The 22,986-nt window shown below is 32.0% G+C and overlaps 1 protein-coding gene and 1 non-coding gene across 2 annotated transcripts; one reads left to right on the top strand and one right to left on the bottom strand.

Moving 5' to 3' along the window:
- Nucleotides 1-617: 617 nt before the first annotated feature.
- TRNAG-CCC lies at nt 618-688 on the bottom strand. Its single transcript has one exon. It is a non-coding gene; the product is annotated as a tRNA-Gly (tRNA).
- Nucleotides 689-2,388: 1,700 nt separating this feature from the next.
- On the top strand, nt 2,389-5,220 carry LOC111390183 (RING-H2 finger protein ATL20-like). Its single transcript, XM_023015189.1, has 4 exons — nt 2,389-3,222; nt 3,940-3,998; nt 4,094-4,162; nt 4,302-5,220. Exons 1-4 carry the CDS (start codon nt 2,526-2,528, stop codon nt 4,878-4,880), a joined length of 1,404 nt encoding a protein of 467 aa, XP_022870957.1. The 5' UTR covers nt 2,389-2,525; the 3' UTR covers nt 4,881-5,220.
- The last annotated feature ends 17,766 nt before the right edge of the window (nt 5,221-22,986 follow it).

Below are 22,986 nucleotides of genomic sequence, written 5' to 3'. Positions count from 1 at the left end.
AATTGATCAATTCCTAAATTTTGATTGCCTTTTTTCAGCATTTGAGTTTATTACAAGATGTGACAACTTGATTGTCAGATAAATGACTCGATACAATTAACTATTTTACATTAGCATTGTTTTGCTTATCCAATCTCCTCTAATGACCGAGGGTGATGAACTTTTTTATTAAATTTCACTTTATTTCACATATCAAGTATATTGATATCGAAGACCATACAAACCTCGATGTTCACAAAATAACATAGTTCTTACATTCTCTTATACCCAACAACTATTGTTTTGAATTCTCCAAGAATAGAAATAAATCTTGGTTCTTACAATACAGTATTTTCAATTATATTAAATACAATTAGTTTTTACCCACTTAATAAAATGCCAAAAAAATAAAAATGAATTTTTTTTTTATATATAGTTATAACATATGAAATGGTACAAGCAACTATTGTTTTAAATTCTCCAAGAATAAAATTACATCTCAGTTGTTACAATACAATATTTTCAATTATATTAAAAACAATTAGTTTTACCCACTTAATGAAATGCCAAAAAAAAAAAAAAAAAGAGGAGAAAAAAAAACATTTATAATTATACCATATGAAACGAAAATTTGTAAATGCGCATCCGGGGAATCGAACCCCGGTCAGTACCGTGGGAGGGTACTATGATACCACTACACTAGATGCGCTTTCGTTGATGAAATTTGACGATGTTATAATTTATTTTGTAGCAGTGACATGCCACTATTTTTCTTGTAGAGTAAGTTGAACTGAATTTACTTGACGAGCCACAAAGTAAATCTACGGGAAATTATCTTTATTTTTGTTTGAAAAGTAAGAATTATTTTTATTTTCAACTACGCGTAAAAACTAAAAAGAAGACGAATAGTCAAATCGCTACGAAAAGAAGTTTTGAATTCAACGAAAAAGAAATTGTTGAAATTATACAAATAGTTTGTTGTGTTCTTAAAAGAATTTTAAAATAAAATTGAAAACTTAAATTCTTAGTCATAACAACTATATAATTCTTATTTTTCCCTGGGGAAGAGTGGGACCCAAGATGTTGAAAATTGGAATTGGTCTTAGGGAATAATGCATTTCATTGAAACTAAGTTTAAAAATTAAAGTGTTAATTAATAAATATTATATACAAACTAAATTATAATAAATATATATTTTAAAACAACGCTTTCAATTATCATATTTTGGGCTCTCCAAAGCAACAAACCGCGAAGATCGAGCAAATTAACGGTTAAACTAACACAAAATCATCTATTTGGACCCCATGTGCTTATTTGAAAGATTTGGGATTGTAAGTGACACAAACTGAAGATTAAGATAAAGTGTACAAAAAATTGAGAGTTCGGGATTCCTGCTGCAATTATCCTTTTAATAAATTGGGAACGAAAGATTGCAAATGAAAGAGAGTGTAAAATGTATGTTTCACGTCATAAGTATAGTTATATTGAAAATATCCCGTAGATAATATATTTAATCATGCAATGCATTAATAGTAAGCAGTATTGGATAGAACTCAACGTTAGGGGGTTTGTGTGACAAAGCCTTAGACGAAAGTTGATGAAATGTACGATTGAAACTTCGATTAAAAAAAAAAATGGCCGTTAAAATTGAAGTTTGCTCAGTTGAATAAAATTTTAGCAAAATTTTGTCAAACAAGATGTAAATGAATAAGATATTTGTGGTAGAACTCACAACCGTAAAATGAATGCATTATTGAATAAACCGTATGAAGATATTCAATATTTTAGATCAAATATGTCACTATGAGTTGTTTGGAAAGGATTAAATCTAATTATCTAATTTTAATTTAAGTCAAAATCAAACAATCAATATTAATCATATCTTTCATGGATTTCATAATCTATCAACCACATATTTCAAAAACTTCTATCACAATTTACTAAAAAAATCTAATTTTAATCCCCACCAAATACCCTTTACGTTTTTTAAACCTCGAATTTCTACACACTAACATGTACAAATGTAAATATATGTGAAAGTCTCGTGTGATTCAAAATATATTATCTTGATTTTCTGCTATTACTTTCATACCTCATCATGGAAGAAGAATTGGAAAATATTCAAAATTCAACTTCAACGCTTCAAAGTTTTAGATGAATAGATTCAACTCGACATGTATTACACTATATTTTTTCATGCATTATAGTTGATTACTTTGAACCCTATCAGTCAATTTCATCAAGTTTTTTCAACTTAATCTTTGTCTGAAAATGTTCTACTTGTCCAGAAAGTCCAAGTACCAAATAGCTTAATCTGATTGGCACGATTATTCTTGGAACTGTTAAACTTTATATAAACAGTCACAATAAATTCTTACGTGCCAAATCAAATACCCCCACCCCCACTCTCTAAGTTTCAAATAATCTTTGTTTTTCGAACTGAATAAATTGCCTGCACACTAGGAATCTGTCACAAGGCGTTTGTTTTTATTCCCAGAGAACTTTGATAGCAGAAAACTGTGTAGGATTCTGTTTGTTAAACCATATGGAAACCTTAGTACTGTTCTGCTTGTTCTTGCTCTTTTCCTTTACACAACCAGTTTTATGTGATAAGAGTTGCATCCCTGCATCTTGTGATAGTGTTCATGGGCCGATAATCCGCTTCCCATTCCGGCTGATAGGCCGGCAACCAGAGCATTGTGGCTATCCGGGCTTCGACCTTTCTTGCAACAACCAAAACCAAACAATTCTTAGCCTTCCACGGTCTGGTGAAGTTGTAGTAGACTACATAGATTACACTCAGCAGACCATTCTTATCACTGATCCTGATCGTTGTGATCCAAAGAAAATTCTGAATTTCAGTCTTTCGGATTCTCCATTCGAGGTGATTTTCACAAGGAAATACACTTTCTTCAACTGCTCTGCGGTCGGGATAGAGTTCATTTCATTTTCATATGATCTTTTCCCATTGTTATGCCTTAGTGGTGTAAACTACACTGTTATGGCAACCCCTTCGTATTCTTCATCTCAACAAATTCCACAGTTCTGTCGCAAGATTCCAATTGTTTCATCTCTCTACGTTTCTCTGTACTGGACATCAATGGAACTCAGGGAGGATTTTCAGTTGACATGGAATGAACCTGGATGCAGATCTTGTGAAGCTAACGGTGGAATTTGTGGGTACAAAGGCAATAAAGTTCTTGAAGTTGGTTGCTCAAGACCTCCAAATCCAGGCAAGTTTTGTTCTATTTAACATGGGGTACTGAAAATTTTCCATAGCTTTGCATCAGAATTATATCCGGCAGGAACAAAAAACTAAGCCATGTCCCAATAAATTTGGGATCAGATGAATCCCTTTTTTGCACTTGGTTTGGTTTATTGCTAATTATATGAGAAAAATTAGTCTGATCAATGGGACTAAACGAAATCCTTTTAAAGTTTGCATCCATATTTCAAATTCCACGCTCCAAAAATGTTCTGAAGTTTGCATGTGAACTCTCCTAAGGGAGGACTGTTAGATTAGATTGATAACAATAAACCTGTTTTGCACAACAGGGAGGGCTCACAGCTTGTTAAAAAACCTGTGTTTTACTCCAATTAAACTATTTTATTTTCTTCTCATTTTCGGTATTTCAATAGGTATTCATTGCCAAACTATTCCACAGAAGAGTTATTTTTCTTCTCTGGTTTAAGTTTGACAGACACGTCTCCCACAAGTGACGCTGTTGGCAATGTTGATTGATATAAATTACGCTTGGTAGTTAAACGAACCAATGATCAGATAGTTCAGCTGGACAGTGTTTTAATTATAATTCGAAAAACATATATTAGTATACATTTCACTGTCAATCGCTGTCCAATCTGGTTGTGATGCCATTAATTACGATTATTCTTATTCTGATCCAACAAATGGACTGTAAGTGAGAAAGCATATGCTGTTCTTCACCTTTTTGTCCTAGCATGTTCAAGGCCATTCTTTAATCCTCAAAAACATGGTCGTTTGGTCATGTTTGCCCTTGTTATAAAAACCATGTTATGTAACCTGGGAACCTGTCAAAAGTCTTGTAAGAGACTGATCTAGACAATCTAACAAAGTGCTAACGATATGTTTAGTACATTGGATTGAATAGATTCGACAGGAGAAATGCTTGCCACTCCCTTATCGACTGGATTGTGAAGACTGTGAACAGTAGCTTTAGTAATGTTGGAATGAGTCAAAATTGGTGTCCAAATAAATATAATTGATTCGTGACAATATATACCTAATATGAAATAAAATCCTTCATACAAACTAAGGTGTTGACTTCAGATTGGATTGTAGTATGATGATTCAAGGAAGATTATTCCACTTGTTGTTTTCCCCCAATATTTGTATTCTTTAAGAATGTTATTTTATATCTTGGTACTTTTACTCACAGCATCAGGTCTTCCCAGAAGTGCAAAATATGGGATTATCATTGGCGTTGGAATACCAGGACTCGTGTGCTTAATCGGACTTGCGTGTTTCGCATTTGGTAGGATCAGGGCTTTCAGTCACCGCGGTCGTTTAAACTCTAGCGAGCTCGGAATCATCACGATCTCTCAGCAGCCGGTGGTCGGAGCTGCTGGCCTTGATGGGCCAACCATTGCGTCTTTTCCGAAGACAGTGCTCGGGGAGAGCCGGAGGCTTCCGAAGCCTAGTGATAGCACTTGTCCAATATGCTTATCCGAATACGAGCCCAAGGAAACATTGAAGTCCATTCCAGAGTGCAATCACTATTTTCATAACAATTGTATAGATGAATGGCTTAAGCTCAACGGCACATGCCCCGTATGCCGCAATTCACCGGAGAGTTCAATTGGGACGCCTTGCTCATCAATGTCTTTCTCATATTCATTGTCATCATCGGGCCATCATTAGTCCAACATTTTTCGATAGCATTACATTTACATTGATATACATATATAATGAAGTTAATCGAGTTAAAGTGTCATTTTTGCTATGTCGTAAATTCATAGTTGGATTAGTAAATCACTAAATTTTGTTGAAGTTGTCGGTGGGGTGGAAGCAAGAATGAAGTTCTGGGTCATGTTTAGTATAGAGTACTTAATTATGTAAACTACTTTTGACTTTTATGTAGATCGCGAGAGGCAATCTTCGTGGACTTAGAAATAACTCGGATACCCTCCTTAAAGTCAATTTTTGGGGCGACTTCTACCAAATGTAACTGTAAGAACATAACATGAAAGTTTTGTGAATAAGTAGAGGGCTATACATGTTACGATGTTTTATAATTAAAGCACTTATGAATGATTTATTATTTCTTTTTAATATTAATTTTATAATGCTTTTTTTTAATTGCTTTACATTACTCTTCCTTTCTTTCAATTTTCATCGATTGTTAATATTGACAATAATACAAGGATTGAAGAAGTGCAAGTCCCGTTCCAAAATATAAAGTAGAAATATATTAGACAGAAAGCCGTAATTTGATATTCTTTGATTGCGTTAACAGTTGAGGTGTTGGCAAGTCCTTGACACATCAACAGCTCACAATTTGCCTCGAGGTCCAACTGCATTCGAAGATTATCAACACGACAACCTACACCAACATATTGGCATACTCTAACATGATTTTCACAAATCGCTGAATAAGAGTTAACATTACAATCCATAATGACATACTTTAGCATGCCAAACCCTCCTCTCTCACGCATACACAACTAAAGTTTTTCTAGTTTTCAAATTCACTTCAAACATTTATGCAAAGGTTAGAGTTGAAAGACAAACTTTATGCAAAGATTTTTATGCTTTTTTAGATTCACATGAAAACAAGAATATCGTGTTCATAGATATACATACATATCTTTTTGCGAGTGAAAATAATAACTTATAGCCGTAGCTTAGCACTCGAGCAAACCATCTTTATCAACAAAGACTTGGATGGATGGCAACAGGACGGTGTGAGTCAGGACAACTATTCTAGTCCCCATTCCGTTCGAGTATTTTTGTTTATTTGCCCTTGTCACTTATACCCAGTTAAGACGGATGGATTGTGGACCTGTCCTGTTTAACGTTCCCTTTTTTTCTTCACTTCATTTTTTCATATCTTTAGTTGGTAAGCATCGTTAATTTTTTTCCCAATTTGTAAGACAAGATATATATTCTATAGAAAAGATGATGGTGATTGTGAAATGAATTTTAAAATAGGACACGTAACGGGAAGGTGACCATGTTCTCCGTATCCGTCTTGGGTCAACGATTCCCGTCCCATCTTGTGTATTCGATTAGGTGAGAATCCTTGTATTGTTCAAAGCGTGACCATGTGAATATCAGTTTGAACGAATTTTATTTTTCATTCCTATCATAAAGAGACAATAATAGTAAAAGCTAAACAGTAAAAACTCAATAATAATACCATCTCAGAAAACACAAAAATTCCAGATTATTTCCAGCATGGATTTTCGGACCCGAAATAATAGCTTCTGCTTGGGCCGGTAGTGAATGAGGTAGCGATTACGGTGGTTGATTTGTACTTTACAGTGGCGGCGCTCCAATACTTGATTGATTATATTCACATTTTCACTGGATTTAATTGGCGAGGTTGGTATTGTCATTTCATAAGGGTAATTAGCACGTATCGTCCATACTTTTCATTATTATTGCGGAAAAAGTCTCCACCTTCCATTTTTGATATTTTCACCCTTAATTACGCATTTGGTATTTTGCGACTATAGTTATAATTAGTTCTTTATTTTTATTTTATTTAAATAGGAGTGTATATTTATCATTTTACAAATTTTTAATTTTCAATGAGAAATTGGATAGAAATGATGTTTTCTACGCAATAAAGGTATAAGTAATGGTGAAATTGCAAAAAGAAAAAAAATTTAAAAAAATAAAAATAAAAATGGTAGGAACGTTTTTCACGATAATAGTGAAAGGTAGTGATGTTATGTACTAATTACTCTATTTCACAAACTAGCATTCGCATTGGGTAATTAACATAAAACATATTTATCTTTTAATGTCATTGTACAAAACGTTCACACCTTTCATTTTCTTTGATATTTTTTTCACCTTTCATTACGAAAATCATTATTTTCATCTAACTTCTCAACAAAAAATGTAAAATGACAAACATACAAAATAAAACAAAAAAAGAAAAGAAAAATTAAAGAACAAATTGCAATAATATTCCCAAACTTTTATAAAAGTGCAAACGAGTCGAAATGTTTTAATTACCTTTTTAATAATTTATTTGGACTCATTCATATTTTTCAAAAAAATTTGGGAATGTGACTGCAATTGGTTCTTTACTTTTTCTTTTATTTTCTTTTTTTGTTCTATTTAAATATGAGGGTATATGTGTTATTTTACATTTTTTTTTTTTTGGAGAAATTGGATGAAAATGATAATCTCCGCAAATGAAAGATGAAAATAAAGGTGAAAATGTCAAAAAATAAAATGTATGGATGATTTGCACAATAACATTAAAAAAGATGAACATTTTGTGCTAATTACTCATATTGTTCTTGGGATATTGCTTAATAGAAAGCCTAGTGAGACCTATGAATATTTTTTGACTGAGTTAAATAAGTGAAAATGGTAGGAAATGTTATTCGTTTATTTTTGAATTTGTGAGGATTAGCCAACTCTGTGATTCGTGACAAAATTATATGTGTATTAGAATTGTAATGTAAAGTTGAATATTTGTATTAAACGAAAGATGATTATTTTAGGGCATGTTTTTTAAGCTTAAAAAATAGTTTTTTGAGCGTTTTCGAATAATTCACTTCCATTTCATTTCTTTTTTGAAGTTTTAAGTGATTTTTATTTATTTATTTTTTTTTTTAAAGTAACTCTTAACTTACAATCTAAATGAGCAAAATATATTTATTTTAAAACTTGTAAGTGAATTTACTTATAAGCAAAGTTTTTAAGTTTCGCTGGACATGCTTGTAGTAAAATTTCTAAAGATGTGAAAACTTAGCTCTGTATTACATGCATCGGAATCTAGATTGAGTTGGGAGTGCATGATTTCTCCTTATGTTGCCATTCTCATGAAAAACGTTTGTCATCCAAATAGACAAAAGAATGAGGAAAAATGTGTTGTGCACAGCATTGATGATTATAGCATCATCTCATGTCCTTAACCAAGTAAGAAGGTTGGGTCAAATAATTTTCTTTTTTTTTTTTTGAAAAATTATGCTTCCTTAAATAGGAATAAATGGCATCTCTTATGTGTGAGTTAGTACCACTGAATAGCAATGTTTTAAAAATCGATCCGGCCATTGATCCGGAAAAGGGGAAGGGTCAAGGGTCAAAAGGTCGAATCGAAATTCACCCGTTTATTATTATTATTATTATTATTATTATTATTATTATTATTATTATTATTATTATTATTTTTACAAAAAAATAGCAAATGAAAACAATAACTTATCATCTCATGAGATACTAGTAAATTACAGCAAACTAAATAAACCAATAACTTTCCATCCAAAATAAAAATCATTATTGTTATATAGTGACAAGAAATTTACCCTTTTTGAAGATATTGCTGGAAGGTGAAGGATTGAAGAATGAAAACTCAACGGTCAAGAGTCTTCAAAAGACGACGGCATTCACAAAGTCGACACTCAGCATGGAAGAATGAGGAGAAGTTTGAAAGTTTGAAAATATTAAAAAACAAAGGTGTCAATTGTTTTAAAATTCATTAATTTTGAATCGGAAAAACCGTACAAACCTGGTGCAGGTCAAAGGTTTTCTAAAACCCAGGCGGGTCACCGGTTTTAAAAACAGTTTTTAAATCTAAGGCTCTCAAGGTCTAACCGACCCAATTTTGGTCCCGGTTCCCGGTTTATCTGGTTGAACCGGCCAGGCGGGTCGATTTTTACAACATTATTGAATAGCGATTAAAAACATTGTGTCGCGGAAGCTAGCTCTAAGGATCGTCAAATCAGTGATTTTTAGGTTCAATTTCACGTTATCTTTTTCTATCAAACAGCTAGTCAAAAGGCTCCAACCTACAACCAATATATTTATCTCGATTATTTCTCAATTTTATCCATAGAAGGACAAGATAACGATAATAATTTGTAGACCACAAAGGTACAAGAAGAAAGAATGAAAGAAGGATAAAAAGAGGCCAAAAACATCAAGGAAGCCATCGGTTTTATCTTTCTCAATGGGCAGTCGGTTTTGCAAGGAAAAAATAGCCATGCTTTCTTCTTTTTCTCACACAAATCATACACTCATGATTGGGGTAAAAGACAACATATATAGGCTAGTTAGGCTTTAGATGGACCAATAATAAGGTTAAATGGGTCAAAATTCAAAACCATCCAAGAGATAATATATATGGGTCGGGTTGAGCATTTGGACTTGATTGTTTGTAATTAATTCACCATTGGTCAATGCCTGTGAAACTATATTCCGGTGTTTACATCGTATCCTGAGTTTTATTGAGTATCAAAACCCAATAAATCTTCACCTTGATATCCAATCAACCTGCAAGCAATCAAAATACAAAATTAATATTTGCATAATCAAGATAACAAATATAATTGAGATCATAGATCTTATCTCGTGTTTCGGAATCGAAACACATACCATACATACTCCACGTACTCATTGGGGCTAAGGTCACAAACAAATAACTAAGTAGAAATAGATAATCACAATGAACAATCAAGAGCAAATAAACATATGATAAAGATATAATATAGGATGACGCATAGATCTTTTCAAAATACGTTTACACAGAAGAACAAATTAACACCAAGTTAATAGACAAATTGCCAACACATATACAACAAATGCATAAATGACCCCATGAAAAGATCTCACCACACCTATCCTATCTCATTCTGTGTTGCTCACACCTCCAGAGCACATATCTCCCCTCATCGCCCACCATGCTTGCTAGATTGATCACTTGACTCATGTCTAATTGGTAAATCACAGTAGATCCTAAGTTTACAGATAATCTTCTATCACCACATCACTTCTCCCAACCTAAGCAGATAATCAGTCTCCACCTAACAGAAGTGATAGAAATGCCTCTCTTATGCTCCACCTAATCAGGTTTTCACGGATAAAGGATTCCAACAATTAATCAACTCTATACTCGTGATCCAAATATTACACTCCCCAACCTTGGTAGACACCACCAATGTATCCGTAGGTATCCATATTCCACCTTACCAAAAGACAGTCAATGCACTTACGTTAACACATCACAACCTACTACACATGCAAACAATTGCACCAAATAATCAGATTGCTTTAAATTCATGAAAATACACATATCAAATACATTGAAATGCAATATATGATCATGCCAAAGGACTAAAAATCACACGCATGCAGAAAGAATTACACACAAATGTACATACAGTAACTAGATTTATTCTCAATAAACCTCACTAGGGTCCCCTATAACCACTTTTGCCTCACCTCTCATCTTACCCTTTTTCTTAGGACAGTCCCTAATAAAGCATCTAGAATTACCACAGCTATAACACCGCTTACCACTAAACTTATCATTTTACTTACCACCAGGGACGGATCCAAGACCAGGCTAAAAAATTTCAAGCCGGGTTAATACTATTTTTTCAAAAAAATAATGAAAAATAATTTTAAAAAATAAATTTCTTGGGCCTTGGGGGGGCTACAGCCCAGTCTCACTATATTCGTCTTGCTTACCACCCTCTTCACTCGAGTTACTATTATTTTGAGCTCTACCCAAATTTATCTAGTTTAAATTTCATTCTACTCCTCATCATATGTAACTAATCGCTTCTCTTATTATCTTTTTCAGTCTTGATCTTCATCTCTTTAATCTTAAGGGAATTTATGACAATCTCGGATGTTAAGATATCATTACCATACTTAATCTCATTCTTAAACTCTCTATATGAATCAAGCATTAAATTAAGTATAATAATGACCTTATACATTTTAGACACCTTCTCCTCATAGTTAAAAATATCTTGAACAAACTTGTCAAAAATATTCAAATAGTCATCAAGATCCTTTTAATGATCCATTTTAAAATTGAAAATTTTTCAAGCAAGTACAACTTATTAAGAATAGACTTAAGCAAATATAAGTCTTATAACTTTTGTCAAAGTTCTTTTATAAACTCAAGTTTTTCAATTTTTCTCAAAACAGTATCAGATATTGTAAAATTATTGAAGTGTAAACAAGTTTATCATATTCTTCTTTTTGTGCTTCTGTCAATTTTAAAGGAAATTTGTCATTTATGACTTTTGAAAGTTTTTATTGAACTAAAATCTCCATCATCTTTTGTTGCCAAATTGAAAAATCACATTTTCCATTAAAAATTTTAACTTCGAAATGAAAAGACATTTTGAAAAATCAGAATAGTCAGAGTGCACAACTAGGTCACGTAAAATAATCTTAAGGCTGTAATATACACTGTTCTAAATTTTCAGGGTTTTGTGAGAGTCAAGATCTCAGTATCAAGGGAATTTTTAAACGGGTCAAGTCTAGGTATTTTAATAGAATAATCAATGGAACACGAAGGTAAATTAACAAAAAGATCAAATTCTCACGCAATGCAGTCTTACATAGTGACTAGACGACAATTATAGTATAAAATCAATTACTAACTTGTAGTAAGATTCAATACTTCAAATAAAGCAAATAATTTCCCAATTTCTAGCACAAGCAATGGTTACCCTATATGGAAACCCCAATTATCATGCCACCCCACATGATGAAGCGCTATTGCTAAAATTTAAATTGAGATAATCCAATATACTAGAGCGGACCAATCTGGGTTCATGAATTATGAGAGATACGAGCTTATCACTTTAGAACTACCACTATTCATCTTAAAGTCACCAGTAACCAATCAACCACAAGGGAATCCTGAACACACAAAAAACAAATTTGTCTAGATTCCATTGTATAACTTGAAATAGAAAACTAACAACATCAAAATGTCAGAAAATGATGTTAAGAACAAACTACCAGAAGAGAACTCCGCCAGAAGACACTGCACGTGCCACCAACAGCCTCTGCACGTGGGCTTTACGCGCTGTTAGACAGTCTCACGCGTTGACCACCCTGGTGTACCTTCACCTATACATCATGACGGTGGTCTCCGTTTCACCAAATGCCTTTTGGATTGGCCAAGAATTATGAAAATATCCTCGAATTTTTGGTAATTTTCTGAATAGTTTTGTGATCTATTTCCAATTCATTTCAACTGGCTTTTAGGACATTTTTGGTCAGTTTTTCAAGCCAAATCCACTATATCGAAGCTCTAATATTAATTTTTGTGGAAGCCCGGTCCAAGGATTATCAAATCTGGATTTTGGGGTTGAGTTTCACGTTACTTTTTTCTACCAAACAACCAATCAAACTGTTCCAACCCACAATCAATATATTCACTTTGATTACTTCTCAATTTACAAAGGACAAGATAACAATGAAGATTTGTAAACCACAAAGGTACAGGAAGAAAGCAATGAAAGAGGGACAAAAAGATGCCAAAAACACCAAGGAAGCCACTGGTTTTATCTCTCTCAATGGGTAGCTAGTTTTGCGTGAAAAATAAAGCCACATTTTTTTCTTTCTCACACAAATTATACACTCACAACTAGGGTAAAAGATAACATATATAGGCAAGGTTAGACTTTAGTTGGACCAATAATAAGGTTAAATGTGCCAATATTCAAAGTTATCTAAGAAATAATATATGGGTCGGGTCTAGCTTTTGAACTTAGTTGTTAGTAATTAATTCACCATTGGTTGAGGCTTGTGAAGTTATATTTCGACGTTTACATGATAGCCAGTGATTCATTGGGTATTAAAACCCAATACCTTGGATGTTTGATCGAGAGTTCAAATTGTCCCATTAAAGTAACTCTTTACACGTTCGTTACAAATTTACAAAGATTTTATTCAGAGAATTTAGTTACAGGTCTTGAGTTTCTTCCTGTTGTTATCTAGTTTTAAAATTTTCAATTCAATTATCAAACTAACAGGGGTTAAGGTCTACCACTGTGATGATGAGGACGTAATTGGTGGCTTTCACATCTCATGCAGCTTCTAAGACCACAGTTAGAGGATATCGAGGAAGATATGCAAAATAGGGTATGGGCATCAAGCTGGATTTGGAATAAACAAAGTTTCCATTTTCCTAAATTATTTATCATAGTCATCTATATTGTTTTTTTATATCTTCCCAGGGTTCGAGTCCTACTATTGTTGTTGAAGGTCAGGCGCAACTGTAGTCACTATTCATGGAGTATGCAACTTTCCTTTGTTACTAATTGAAAGAAATACTATAAATATCTCTATATGTTTAACCATTTATTTTCATGCCTAATGCAATGCGATAAAATGGTGCACAGTGATACGAAATGCAGTCATTGATGCTTAAATTTCCATCCGTAAAAAATTCACCAATTGAAACTTCTTGACGGACTTTTAGATACTTATTTCATAGTAGATGGAAATCTTAGATGGATTAGAAAACTATCGATGATTACCAACTAAACACAAAAGGAAATATTTGTTGGTAATTAGCAACAATTTCTTAATCAGTAAAGTTACAAACCACCAGATTTTCTTCAATTCAAATACAGCTTGCTTCAACTTATTTTTGGATGCATCATCCTTATTTGCAAAATAGGGTTTAAGTACAAGGACATAGAGGACATCGTGGATTTTACACTATGAAGGGAGTTTTATTTTGTATGTGACTTTTTCAATACACTTCATGATGGGTAACGACCCGATATATTATAGCATAAACCAAGAATCTTTTCCCTCTAGTTGGTTTATAAGAATTTTTGTCAAAAAGTTTAACTATCACCAGATCTACCACATTAAATTTAAGGAAACGACGCTTTAGATCAACATATTTTTGTATTGTTTATTTGCTTTCTTAAGATAGTTTCTAGCAATTTCAATATTTCGTTTTTTATTCTTAAGAAAAGTTCTTAACTTGAGGGGACTTGATACTTCGATCAATAACGACAATATGAGAGAGTAACGGTTGTTGACCAGTGAAAATTTCAAAAAGATTCTTATTGGTGGAAGAGCACTTTTGTGTATTGAAGCAAACTTGAGTCGCTACTACAAGTTTCTAGTGTCGAATTTAAATGCTTAATGTGTCCTTCAAATTGTGAGTGAAAACTAAAATTCATGCTTAAAGTTGAAGTAAGAAGTTTGCATAACTCAGTCCAAAATATGTCAGTGAATTGAGAATCTCAATGACTAACAACGTCCTTGGACAGTTCCAAGTATTTGTCAATATTGAAAATTACCTAATGTTTAGACCCAACAACATCTAGAGGAAGGTCAATAGATATATAATGAGGAATTAAAATAACAATAAATAAAAGTAGCAAGTCACTAATTATTGTTTCTAAATGATTAAGTTTAGTCAATATTAAATCCTAATTAATCAATCAATCAAGCAAATCAAAGCAGTAAAAGTAAAATTAGCACCAAATATTTTTACGAAGAAAGACACCTTGAAAAACTCTTCACAGGAATAAAAAACCACCGGGCAACGATTCACTGGAAAGATAAATTGAAGTTTGTCCAGACACAACTAAAATTTAGTTGACCTTGACCATCCAACCTGTAAACCATTGAAGAACCTCTTCGATTGTACCTTCAGCACTTTCAGCAACTCTGGACTTCTTTTTCCTCTACAGGGATTATCAAGAATGAATTTCGCTCTTCTCCAACGGAACTGCAGATGTCTCTCCTAAACTTCAAAATTCTGAATGATTATTGGCAAATGATTTGATTTTTGGTGTTTGATTTTTGATCTTGTGGTTGAGGCAAGAGATTTATGGAATATATATTTGATCTCTGTAGGATGTTCTCTTCACTGAAATAAAGGATCAATCAATTGCAAAAGACGTTTAGGATGAATTATGGCTTGGGTATATATAAAATCAAGTGTTTGAGATTGTATAGGATTGTAAAATCTATTGAAATCATGAACTAGGGTTTCGCTAGATAATGTCATCGCTCGAGCAGTGACCTAAGCTAGCAAGCCGCCACACAACCGCAAGCTTTTGGCGCACGATGGCTTTACTGCAATTTTCACTCGAGTGTTCCAATGGTAGACATCGAGCAATTTTAGAGCAAGTTTTTCTTCTTGTTCCATCTTTGGTTTTCTTAAAGCATACTATCAACTGCAGACTCTTTGACCTTAATTACAACTCAATAAAACATGATTTTGAACTCGAAGATAGCCAACACAATTTGGAACTAATAAAAATGTTAGAAGAAGAGTTAAATAGTCTCTTCAATAGATACATAGATAGGCACTGCAATAAAAATCACATATTTTGATAGATATTCTAGCACAACAATGATAGTGCCAAAATAATCAACCTTTGACAACCCAATATTGTAGTTCATCAATAAACACTTGAATGGCCTAGTTGAAATAGAAAGGGGTTTTAGCATGCTTGCCTGCTTTATCCTGCTAACAAACAAGACACATTTTCACATAAGTTGCAATATCATCCCTCATTTGTGGCCAATAGTATGCATGTTGCAATTGTGCACAACTACGTATCTCTCCAAAACGTCCTACCCATTTTGTATTTAAATTTTTGCCTTCGATAGATAAAAGCTATTTCCTTTTATTTTCAAAAGATCCCCATAAAAGTTTCTGTTGGGACATTATCAATCTTCAAGATGAATGGAGACCTAAGCAGATAGTGACGTTGTACTCTAAGGCAGTGACATTCAACGGCTCCTATTGTCGTTATAAAATTAGCAACTTTATGTTTCTGAAGTTCTGTACATGTCCATAGTTTCATCCCTTCTATGAATGTGAAGAGCTTATCATTTTAGACATGTAGAGCAGATTCTAGGACTTAACAGTCGCTAGGATATTTTTTGGTGATTTTCTGAACTTTTGTGCACTCGATATTACTAGAAAAATGATCTAGAGATTTATTTGCATAATTTTATTCAAAATTCATTAATTAATTTTCTTATTATGCTGTTTTGAATTAAAAGTTTAGTTGTAAAGAGTTATTTTGATGTGTATGTGTTGAATTAGTTAACGATTTTTCCTATAATTAGGTCTAATCACTGGTTTGACTTTTATAAAAGGTCAAGGATTTGATATGTTAAATATTGAATTTTGCAACTGATTTGCACAGACTTGACAAAAAGACCTGATCCATATCTTGAATGTTTAACATGCGCCCTGAGAAGATTTTCACATACTCCTTGATGGAGCCCATATATTTCAGTTCCTGCAAAATTCGTCGGACTTGATATTCCAAATTTTTTGGAAAAAAATTGTGATTTGATCAACTTCTTAAAGAGGTCCCCAAGAATCTATTTGGATCATGTTGGCCTGAATATTGGCATATTTTGACTGTTACCGTAGTTTGTATCCCCATCTAGACACATGGTAGCCATCAACACCTTTCTCGCTTCATCTTCAATGGCAGCCATAAGAAAGTATTGTTCTATGTCAAGCAATAAGGTCTTGATTTCATTTTGCATCGCACCCCTTCATAGGTTTACGGTTCTAGGATTTTTTAGCCTATGTGCGTACTCTTATGTAGATTGCCAATTGTACATTGGAGTATTCGCAACTGAAGTCTCAATGTAGGAGCAAAGTCAGAAATCAATGTTATGGGGGGCAAAAAATCTTCTTCCAGTTAAAATCCAAAACTAAAAACATAAAAACTAAAACTCAACATGACAATATCCTATAAACATAAATTGATAAAATCATAATCATAAATTCATTCATATTGTAAGAACTCGCATCTTAAAATCTTCCTTCCTAAATCATAAATTCATACCCCTCTATTGTAAGAAATTAAAAATTCATATCCCAAATCATTCATATCCAAATCATAAATTCTTATCCCTCTATTTTCTTTTCCAACTTAAGTTCATTCATATTGTAAGAAACTAGATTTGATATCGGTAGCTGCATTATCATGCATATGTTGCAAATGAAATAAGTTCTAGAATTTCTTGCCTACATTTTTTTTTTCCAAAAAGAAGTGTTAACCTAGAATTATTTCAACTATATTAGGCAACAATGAGTTTTCATGAAAATGTAAAAATAGGAAAAATTACACAAAATGACTTTTTCCATGAGGGATGGAAGAACAACATTTATGATGGAAGTTTTGCAAAGCAGAAACATTAATACCTGTAGCTCCTTTCCAAAATTTCTTCATGTGTATATTTCGTCAATAGTTGCGATTTTTGGTTGAAGGTAGGTGATTGGCAATCAACTGCTCCGATGGGGGGTGAACCGTAGATAGGAAAAGATTTATTGTTAAAAAATTTGAAAATTTCAATTTGGCTTTCGAAAATTTCAAACGACGCACAAGGTTGAGTTTTGAAGAAAGAAGAAAAGAGAGGAATCAAATGAGCCTGTGATGGATTTGGACTAAAATTTAACAAAGTTAGTTTTAAGAATTGGGCCAAAATTAAAACAAATAATTGGTTTTAATAATTAGGCTGGGCTTGCCAAGTGATATTAATTGTTGGTGGGCTGCACACTAAAATTAAAACCATTTTCCATAAAGTGGAAATTATAGATTCTAATAGATTTGAAATTTTCATTTCATAAATTAGATGCTATGTTTAGTATTTCACAAATCAGAACATTTTTAATTAAACATATTTTATAATTTAAATAATCTAACAACCAAGGCCAAACCCTAAATATCTCTCCCCTAATTTCCATTCTCTTTGCCTCGTCTCTCTATTGCCTCTCACCCCATCTCTCTGTTGCCAAATGATTGTCGGAGCCCACCATTGTTTTCTGCACCAACATACCACGGCGCCACCAACGTTCGAGGACACAGAGAAGCACGCCATGCAGCCTCCTCTCTCGACCTTTTCTCCACTGGCGGTGGCTCCCTCTCTCTCTCCTCCTCTCATGATTTTCACATCCGTGAAGTTGAGCTAAACGCAATAGCAGTGTTGCGCCGCTGACAAACGTCGGTCAATTTTTCATCTTCTCAGGTGCTTTAGAAAATAGGTTTGGTTGTTGTTTTTAGTGGTGTTGATGGCGTGACTAATTAATTTTTTGATTTATGATTGATGAACAAACTGTGACTTACAAAAATTTTAAATTGCGATCGTAAAATAACTTGGGACATAAATTTTTTTATTTGTGATAAAAAAAATAAGTGATTAATTAAATCGTTAATTTGTGATCAAATTGTACAGATATGTGACCTAAATATATTTAATAAATAAATAAATTAATAAAATAATTAAATCATATATAAATTTTAATAAAAATCTGATTTTTGAAGTTTAAAACTCGTTTTCTTAATTTTGAAATGTGTGATACTTAAAATCTTACTTATGAAATTTTTCCTTCCATAAATTTGTTTTATTTTAGTAGGATTTGGACTTGGAGGGCAGCCAAGTGCATGTATCAATGTTTCCATTAATACATTGTATTTAACATGTCTGCAATTAATCATATGACTCGATCCACATCAATATATAAAGTATCTATTTATTTTGATTTCTTTAAAATAAAATAAAAAATTAAATCCTTTTCATGGTCTTTACGTTTTTGTAAAAGTCAGCATTTTGTGCGTATTTCTTAAAATAATACAATATATATAAGTCAAAAATATAAAAAATTGATAGTCATAGCTATGAATGATGCTAACATTTATTATTGTTTTAATTTGAGTTTAGTTTAGTCGTTATCCAACTGTAACAACTATGGCCTATAGTTGGACATCATTTAATTTTGATTAACTTATCTTGATAAGCAATTGATATAAAATATGTCTTGGAAGAAAAGGAAACATATTTTATTGTACGTTCAAGTTTTATATGCATAAGATCCATTCAATAGTTGACATAAATTCATTTTCAATTGATATTTTGGTTCTATTCGGTAGGGATTTTTAAAAATAAATTTTGCGAAAAATAATTTTTAAAGAATGCGTAATTAAATAGCAAGAAAAAAATATGGATTCAAATACAAAATTACTCAATTGAAAAATGTATAGTTGAAAATAATTTTTTTTTAAAAAAAATTGAATTTCAAAAATGGTTGCAAAACGGGGGCATTAATGAACTTATGCACCCCTAATATAGTAAAAGCTGCTAAATGAATGTTGGATAAATAAATATTCTCATTTAAATAATAATTTTTTTCGGTTTGAGCTCAAATCATTGTACTAAATTAAAATCTAGTGTTGTGAAACAAAGGTAATACCAAATTAATCCATTAACAATTTATTGGAGAGATTAGAAGATTATAGCTACAATGTGAAGTAATTGATTACAAGAAATAAAAGAATAAAAGAATTTGTAGAGAATGGAGATTTTATCATAATATGATGAAAGAATACAAAGATTTGGCGATTACAATGTTTCTAACATTTTTTTCTAAAATTTTACTTAAATCATAATGAAGAGCCAACTACGTATAGAGAACAGATAGTGGACGTTCAAACCCTAATAGGATAGTTGTAGTTGAAGCTATAACGTAAGAAACGGAGTCAAAAATGGACTTGAACAGAAAAAATCGTGAAGTGTTGAAACAGGTGGGGCGGCGTTGCAATGCCCTGCCCAACTTTTGCATGGCCGACGCCTCCGTTGTGGTGCCTTAATGTCCCATCTCCATCCAAAAACCTTCTAAAGGTATTTTATTTATTTATTTATTCATTCTGAAGTCCTATTCAAATTTAACACAAATTCCAACTTCCAATTAAGCTTCCAAATATAACTTCAAGTAGAATTTATCATGTAAATTTGAATAGAATTTCACAATAGCATTCCAAATAGAATGTATAAAATGATATTTATTAAGTACATAAAAAACTTTTTACTTGAGAACTTCTATTTTTTTCAATTCTATTTTCTTCCAAAAATATGTATATTAAGTTGCTAACCCTTTTTTTCTCAGACTCAAACCAAATTGCCAAATTTTGCAACGCATATACGACATCTTGTACAATACTTACATCGCGTAGAAAGTAATTATTAAAGGTTTCAATACTCTAAGGACTTATTTTGGAGAAACAGTAGTTAAACACAAATAATTTGTTCATTCTCTATAGGTATTTTTAGTAGCCATCAAGTAATCCATTCGTCAATAAACTACTCTATCCAACTTCTTATAAAAAAGGGGAACGTAGGACTACTATTGATGCAACAGCAAATTAATCCAATTTTACTGTACATAATGTCATTTTTTTATTTTCTATTTTGTTTATAGTCAGACAGATGTTCTTCCACACATCATACCATTAGTTTTAAAATAATAATTATAATTTTAATATATACAAACTACTATGAGTAAAAAAAAAAAAAAAGCAAACCATGTGCGAAGAGTTGACAAACTGTTCGCATAGTGCTAAGTATTAAAATAAAAAAAAACTCTCCGCACAGTGCGGAGAGAAAAAAAAACTTTCTGCACAGTGCGAAAAGAGTTGAACCATGTGTAGAGTCAAAAAAAAAGTGTAGAGAGAAAAAAATCTCTCCGCATTGTGTGAAGAGAGTTGAACCATGTGCGTAGTAAAAAAAAAAATCCCGCACAGTGTGAAGAGTTGACAAACTCTTCGCATAGTGCAAAGTATATTAAAAAAAAAAAAAACTGTAGAAAGAGTTGAACCATGTGCGGAGAGTTGGCAAACTCTTCGCACAATGCGGAGTAAAAAAAAATTCACTCCGCACAGTGTAGAGAGATGACAAATCAACTCTCCGCACAGTGCGGAGAGAAAAAGAAAACTCTCCACATTGTGTGGAGAGATTTTTTTTTTATCGGTAACTTTTTTCTTTTTTATCCTTTTCTGCTTTCCTTACTTTTCTCCATTTCTTTACGCAATATCTATTTTTCCTTACTTTTTTACATGATTTATCTTTCTTATCTCCTACAACCCCATTTCTTTTTCTCTCAAACTCCTCTCTCTCAACCAAATTGTAAAATTTTTGTTCAATTCATATTTTATTTCTCAAACACCTTAATATTTTTATTGTTCAAGTCAAACTTTATTATTGTGTTGAAACTCATCGAGAAATCAAGTCGATCGTCCTTTCAGATACTTTGATGAAACTAATTTACTTGTTCAAACTCTAAGTACTAACTTCTGTTCTACGATTTTGTTACAATTTCTCGTGAACTCTACTAGCAAGTTACCAAACTAATGTATCTTAAGCTCATTCATATCTTGCTTCAGGTCAAATTAAATATTTCTTGGATTGGTAAGATTGCTCGATTTTATAATGTACCTAAATTTATACAATATCATACTCTAAAAATGGAGGAAAGAAGCAAAAGAGGAAAACATTAAAAAAGAAAGAGAAGAAAAAGAGACAAAATTATAACTCAAGATGACTGGAAAGATAAATTTTTTTCTGAAAAACATAATTTTTACTATGTAAAATTATTCCATGCTTATAATTTGCTCAAAATTGAGTAGGAAGTTTTCTAAAGTGATTTACAAAAATTTGTCTAATAGATCATCTTCTTATGATAAGCATAAATACAAGACCATGTTCCATATGTCATACAATAACAAAACATATTTTTCTTAATACTTCAACACTATATTTCCCAATTCTCTGTACAACACAAAACTACAAGGCTTACCTTCGGAGCAAATGGTAACATTTTTCTTAAAAGTTCGTTACTTAGTGTTTTTACCTATAAGTACATTTTATTTCTAACTAATTAATGTTAATCCTTATTGCTTATTAAATAATCTTGCATTATATGAAAAATAATCATAAATTCGACCAGAATAGTAGCACTAATGATCTTACTTCTGACCTGACTTCCCTTTATGACTGAACCGATTGAAAAATCTTCCTCCCCTGACAAAGTAGTTCCATTTTATTGTCCAGCTGACTGAGATTCTTTCAAGAGAGAGCAATATATAATAAGTCTTTAAACAAGAAAATAATATATATAGGATACAAAAACTCTCTTCAAGCTCTAAATCTAATTTTATTGTAATTTCATATATGTAACAATTCTCCACCAAAATTCTAATTTATTCACTTAAATTCTCATATGAAAGATAATATGCATTTGTAGATTAATTATTTTGAACAGCGAAATAATACTTGACCAAAGTGAAATTTTTACCATAACGAAATAATCTACATAGATCAGAATGTTTCAAAGGATAGCATTTGAAAGTCAAGAATATAGTTTACATTTCTTCAATAATTCCCAAAACTACTGGAAAAGTTAATGTAGAAATTTAGTTTTGGTGGATTCTTATAATTAAGTTTCAGTGAAAGAGGGCTAATAAATTTACAATAATTTTTTTTTTCAAAATAGCATGAAAAAATATTTTTTATTTTCAACTAAAAACACATTTAAAAATTAGCAATTTCACAATCACTTTTTTTTTTTAAATTCTCGAAAATAAAATTATAAAAAAGAAAACAATATTGAATATGAGCCAATATATGGTATCTAAAGACAATATGTGCAAATACGGTATGCTGTAAATACGGTATGATACAAATACGGTATGCTTTAAATACGATATCCTATATATACGATATGATGTAAATACGATATACTGTAAATACGGTATATTGCAAATGCAGTATGTTGTAAATACGGTTTGCTGCGTATAGTGTAAGCTGCAAATACGATATATTGCATATACGGTATGTAAAAAAATAAATATATGCCAAATACAGTATCTAAAGACAATATGTGTGAATATGGTATGCTGTAAATGCAGTATGATGTAAATACGGTATGCTGTATATACGGTATGATACAAATATGGTATGCGTAAATACGATATGTTGCATATACGGTATGTAAAGTGCATATACTATATAAATGAATCCGATTTCGTCCACTACAATAAATTTTAATACCGTATATGCTGTCTACTGTATTTGCAGCTTACCGTATATGCAGGCAATTTACCGTATTTGCAGCTTACCGTATATATCGATTTTTGCACTTACAAATATCTAGAATGCAGTACACCATACATTCACTTACCAAATCGAATATCAGAAAAATATT

The sequence above is a fragment of the Olea europaea genome, unplaced genomic scaffold (genome assembly GCF_002742605.1).
Source record: "Olea europaea var. sylvestris unplaced genomic scaffold, O_europaea_v1 scaffold657, whole genome shotgun sequence".
NCBI classification, from domain to species: Eukaryota; Viridiplantae; Streptophyta; class Magnoliopsida; order Lamiales; family Oleaceae; genus Olea; species Olea europaea.
The sequence above is the reverse complement of the archived record's forward strand: the minus strand, read 5'-3'. Positions and strand labels throughout refer to the sequence as shown.